Source organism: Macaca fascicularis, chromosome 8, assembly GCF_037993035.2.
Source record: "Macaca fascicularis isolate 582-1 chromosome 8, T2T-MFA8v1.1".
Lineage (NCBI taxonomy): Eukaryota > Metazoa > Chordata > Mammalia > Primates > Cercopithecidae > Macaca > Macaca fascicularis.
The window spans coordinates 46,259,623-46,265,639 of NC_088382.1; the positions used below are offsets into that span (position 1 = coordinate 46,259,623).

The 6,017-nt window shown below is 44.2% G+C and overlaps 1 protein-coding gene across 1 annotated transcript in view; it reads left to right on the forward strand.

Annotated features, from left to right (window-relative positions):
- Nucleotides 1-4,340, forward strand: part of CHRNB3 (cholinergic receptor nicotinic beta 3 subunit) — a 35,888-nt gene extending 31,548 nt beyond the window's left edge. The window contains exon 6 of the mRNA XM_005595178.4: nucleotides 2,274-4,340. Coding sequence (XP_005595235.3) covers nucleotides 2,274-2,408 — 135 coding nt within the window. The 3' untranslated portion in view covers nucleotides 2,409-4,340. The remainder of the gene's footprint in view (nucleotides 1-2,273) is intronic.
- Nucleotides 4,341-6,017: the final 1,677 nt, after the last annotated feature.

The following is a 6,017-nucleotide window of genomic DNA, read 5'->3' on the forward strand; positions in this document are numbered from 1 at the left end:
CGAGTAGCTGGGACTACAGGTGCCTGCCACCATGCCCGGCTAATTTTTTGTATTTTTAGTAGAGATGGGGTTTCACTGTGTTAGCCAGGACGGTCTTGATCTCCTGAACTCGTGATCAGCCCGCCTCGGCCTCCCAAAGTGCTGGGATTACAGGTGTGAGCCAACGCGCCCGGCCTCAATTACACATTTTAAGTTGGTTATCCTGGTCTCTGGTAATTTATCTCTCATTTTTCATGGGATGATAGATATGTTCAACCACAGTATTTAGAAATAAAAGACCAGAAATAATCAGATTTTTTGGTTAATAAAAAATTTAGTGTTACAACAGATATTTTGGTGAGGAAAGAGGATGTGGTTATTTACAGATTTTTTTTAAGTGTCCAGCAAAAAAAAAAAAAAAAAAGTGATCTGTTGCCTACAGCAAGTAACATATTTTCAATTTATATAATAACTTCACTTTACAGAGTTCAAGTATTTTACTCTAAAATTGGTGAAAATTAGTGCCAAGAGCCTCATCCCCTAAACAAACTGATGAAAGAATTATTTTATTTTATTTTATTTTTTGAGATGGAGTCTCGCTCTGTCACCCAGGCTGGAGTGCAGTGGCGCCATCTCAGCTCACTGCAAGCTCCGCCTCCCAGGTTCACACCATTCTCTTGCCTCAGCCTCCTGAGTAGCTGGGACTATAGGCGCCCGCCACCACACCCAGCTAATTTTTTGTATTTTTAGTAGAGACGGGGTTTCACTGTGTTAGCCAGGATGGTCTCGATCTCCTGACCTCGTGATCTGCCCGCCTTGGCCTCCCAAAGTGCTGGGATTACAGGAGTGAGCCACTGCACTCAGCTAAGAATTTTTTTTAGAATTATCCTTATACATTTTCTCTTGGGTTCTCAGACACTGCCTCATATACCCTCTCTCTTAACAATCTGTCATGTTTTTCATCCACTTAAATTGTTTTTAAAAGCACTAGAAAAGTGACTGCTGCTAGACAAGAAACATTCAGCTGTCAAGCTGGGCAGATTTTTTTGTTTGTTTCTTAACATCTTTTAAAAACAGGCTGGGCGTGCTGGCTCACCCCTGTAATCCCAGAACTTTGGGAGGCCGAGGTATGTGGATCACCTGAGGTCAGGAGCTCGAGACCAGCCTGGTCAACATGGTGAAACCCCCTCTCTACTAAAAATACAAAAATTAGCTGGGCATGGTGACAAGTGCCTGTAATCCCAGCTACTCGGGAGGCTGAGGCAGGAGAATCGCTTAAACCCAGGAGGCGGAGGTTGAAGTGAGCCAAGGTTGCACCACTGAAGCCTGGGTGACAGAGCGAGACTATGTCTCAAAAAAACAAAACAAAAACCTGATACAAAGATTTCTTCCCCCCGTCCCAAGATGGAGGATATTTATTTACTCTAGAGGGATGAGGACTCCCCTTCCTTTCAGACTTCCTCAGCCAGTCGTGCCTTGACTTTGTGTTATGGACCTGTTGCCCACTCTCTGCATCTCCCCTCCCCTTCCTAGTAAAGGGGACTCAGTCTCCTGTCTCCTTCGTGAATTTCCGTCTTGTCCTGGTCGATTTTTCTGCTCGGCAGCACCCTTCCTTCTGGAGCTGCAGCACAGGTGGAGTGGAAGAAAAGAAAGCCTGTGACATTTGGCCACAAAAACTCTTAAATTATAAATTTGTGATTCTTTTCATACGAGTATCAGGAAGCACCCTAGTAAGATATACTGGCATACTAAGATACACTCCGCCTCCTGGGTTCAAGCAATTCTCCTGCCTCAGCCTCCCGAGTAGCTGGGATTACAGGCGCCCGCCACCATGCCCAGCTGATTTTTGTATTTTTAGTAAAGAGGGGGTTTCACCATGTTGGCCAGGCTGGTCTCAAACTCCCAACCTCAGGTGATCCCCCCACCTCAGCCTCCCCAAAGTGCTGGGGTTACAGGTGTGAGCCACCATACCTGGCCTATACTGGCTTTTTATTCACATAAAAATCAGACTTTTCCCATTCTGATCAGGAATGTTGACATATGCACACAGAATTCTATTGTTTCTATTTTCCTTCTTCAGTGCTGATGACAGTGTTCCAAGATACTTCCTTTGGGCATGATTAGCGAAGTCCCTGAAAGAACCTGAGCCTGTAGTGTGGTTGGGACATTAGATGCATTTTGAAAACTTAAGTAAATGCTATAAATCTGAATGTTACTCTTTTTAAATCCCTTGAGATGAATTCAGAACAGTTGCTCAGTGTCTTGAGTGAAAGGCATCTTTTTCTCTTTTGCAGGTAGTACAAGACTGGAAATTTGTAGCTCAAGTTCTTGACCGAATCTTCCTGTGGCTCTTTCTGATAGTGTCAGTTACAGGCTCGGTTCTGATTTTTACCCCTGCTTTGAAGATGTGGCTACGTAGTTACCATTAGGCATTTAAAAGACGTAAAGACTAGATTACATCTTAGACCTGACATCTGGCTATTGCACAGACAGAATCCAAATGCACGTGCTTGTTCTATGAACCCTGATTGCGTTGTCTTCGTGGAAATGGAACATCTCCTCACAGGGGAAACTCTGGTAAATGTGCTCATTTGTGGTTGCCATGAGAGTGAACTGCTTTTAAAGAAAGTGACACTTCCTCAGGCCCCTGCCTTGGTTTCCCTGAACATTCAGGGAGGGATAATAGGTCCAGGCTTGAGCTCATAGCCAGAGTGCACAAAAAGCTGTTGCTACTTGGTGGAGGAACACCTCCTAGAACCAGCAGGCCTCGGTGGGGAGAGGGGGAATCCACCTGGAGTTTAAGGAGGTCTCCACATTGAACTATCTGTGTGGACAGAGCCTGGATCTCCCACCCAGCACTGACCTCCTTGGTGGTTTTGTCTGAGTTGCAAACTGGGGCTGTGTTGTGCTTCTGTAGCAATGGGCCAGGCAAATCTCAAGAAGGGTTTGGGGATTACACTGGCAGGGCAGCTGGCACTACACACTTAACAATAATACAGATTCCAAGACGCCTGGCCTACCGAGGCGGATGTTATTCATGGTTTATTCCCAGCACGATAAGGCTTTCAGATGGTGAAACTAGAGCCCACTGTGAGCTGTGACTTGCTTTAAGGTCATGCATACCAAAATAACTCACAAAAGAAACAACCCTTTGCTACCAGAAGTGAATTCATTAATATCCATTATCTTTTCCTAGTAAACTAGGGTACAGAGCATTCTCTGATAATGGTTTTTGATGTCACCTCGTCTACTCGGATCCATACCAACACTATCCCCTAGGCTCCCCCCTTCTGTTTCCCTGTCTCCTGGCATCTGGGTGGGCTTCAGCCCCACCCACCATCATTCCTCCTCTAAGACTCTGAGGGGAGTCTGCTCAGGTTCTTCTTGCCCTCCAAAATTGCTGCTGCCGCCAAATCCTTCCTGAATTTTAGCTTAAAGCAATTTTTCTCTCTGCCCAGTTACAAATCCAAATCCCTTTCTGGAGTACTTTTAGGCATGGCTCTTGCAAGCAGTTTGCAATCTAGGCTGGGTAGAGTGGCTCACACCTGTAATCCTAGCATTTTGGGAGGTCAAACCAGGAGGATTGCTTGAGGTCAGGAGTTTGAGACCAGCCTTCTCTCTACAGCAAGACCCTATCTCTACAAAAAATTTTAAAAATTAAAATTTTAACAATTTTAAATGGTGATGTGTGCCTATAATCTCAGTTACTCAGGAGGCTGAAATGGCAGGATCACTTGAACCCAGTAGCTGGAGACTGCAGTGAGCCGTGATTGCTCCACTGCACTCCAGCCTGGGCAACAGAGCAAGACGCAGTCTCTTAAAGAAAATCTAAATGGCCGGGTGTGGTGGCTCACGCCTGTAATCCCAGCACTTTGGGAGGCTGAGGTAGGTGGATCACAAGGTCAGGAGATCAAGACCATCCTGGCTAACATGGTGAAACCCCACCTCTACTAAAAATACAAAAAATTAGCCAGGTGTGGTGGCCTATGCCTGTAGTCCCAGTCACTTGGGAGGCTGAGGCAGGAGAATCACTTGAACCCGGGAGGCAGAGCTAGCAGTGAGCTGAGATCATGCCACTGCACTCCAGCCTGGGCAACAGAGCAAAACTCCATTAAAAACAAGAAAAAAAATCTAAGCATGAAAAAACCTTCACATATTTTTACTACTGATGTATTTTGTCTTATTAATGCCATTTAGTTTGTGTTTTCTGTATAACATTTTCTTGTTCCTTCACCTTTTTCCCTCTTTTTCAGCCTTGGCCGAGTTTGTAGTTTGCCCATTCCTTCTTTGCATTTAATAGCTTGAAAATTACGTGTCCACTTCTGTTAATTTATTAATAAACATTCAACTTTTAAAATCCATGTTGAGAATTAGTGTTTGTGGCTGCCACTTTCTACACAAAATAATTTCTTTAGGACTCTCATTTCCCCTCACCTTCATTTCACTTTTATCCCCTTCTACATTTTCTTTAAATCATAAATTTTAGTTCAGTATGATTAATTTTTATATTATGTATTCCTTTCCCTAAGAACTATGTATTGACCACACGTTTTGTCCACAACCACATGGCAAACAATTTCATTTCTTTGTTCATCACTGTTTTTCATCTTAAGCACTCCTCTTTTTCGGCTTCATTTCTTCCATTATTCAGAAGAACATGTCTTCAAGTAATTTTTTCAGGAAGTATTTGAGTGTGGTAACCTTCCTGAACCCTTGCTTTTCTGAAATTGTGATTGATTTTTGCCTTCACTGTCAGGCCTCTGAGCCCAAGCTAAGCCATTATATTCCCTGTGACCTGCACCTATACATCCAGATGGCCTGAAGCAACTGAAGATCCACAAAAGAAGTGAAAATAGCCTTAACTGATGACATTTCACCGTTGTGATTTGTTTCTGCCCCGCCCTAACTGATCAATGTACTTTGTAATCTCCCCTATCCTTAAGAAGTTTCTTTGTAATCTCCCCCACCCTTAAGAAGGTTCTTTGTAATTCTCCCCACCCTTGAGAATGTACTTCATGAGATCCACCCCCTGCCCTCAAAACATTGCTCCTAACTCCACCCGGTATCCCAAAACCTAAAGAACTAATTATAATCCCACTACCCTTTGCTGACTCCTTTTTCGGACTCAACCCGCCTGCACCCAAGTGAAATAAACAGCTTTGTTGCTCACATAAAGCCTGTTGGTGGACTCTCTTCACACGGATGCGCGTGACATTTGGTGCCAAAGACCCAGGACAGGAGGACTTCTTTGGGAGACCAGTCCCCTGTCCTCGCCCTCACTCCATGAGGAGATCCACCTACTGTTATGCCCAGACCGTTTATTCCCCGAAGAAGACCACCAGAGTCCAGAGTCAAAGCTAAGCAGCAAGGATCTTTATTACAGGTTCGAACCTGGAACTCTCCCTCGCTCGTGAAATGAGACGGGCAGGAGAGCTCCTCCACTCCGCTCCGAACAATGTTATACAGTCTAAGAAAAGTGGGCATAGAGTTATTATACAAATCAGATATATGATTGGCTAGTGTTTGAACAAGGCGATTTGGCTAACTATGATTGGTTCCCACCATTTCTGATATTTTGGTTCAAACTTTGAGGCGGGAGAGCAGGTTTATGGCAGCAAGAGTTTATCTTACTTAAACACGTCTTGTGACCTTGCCTCAGAACTTACAAAATCTCTGGTATGTGCAAAACAAAATCTCTGGTACGTGCAGAAAACCAGGTACTCACAGAACTTACGAAATCTCTGGTATGTGCAAAGATTAGAGAGCAGAACAAGGGTGTAGCGGGTGGGGGGCGGGTACACATCTATCTTTGTGTCCTTTCATTTCCCCCTTCTCATAAGTAACTGGATGTCCAATCTTGGATTTCCAGAGTCTTATAATATAGCCTCATTTTCTGGGTGCAGGAGAGGCTGGTGATGGCTACAGAGGACCATTAGTTGGATGGTATCAAACCTTTCTCTGACAAATTGTAAAATTTTATTTACCACACAGGGGCCTATAGTGAATAGAAGTAGTAAAGACATTAGGGGGCCTAAAAG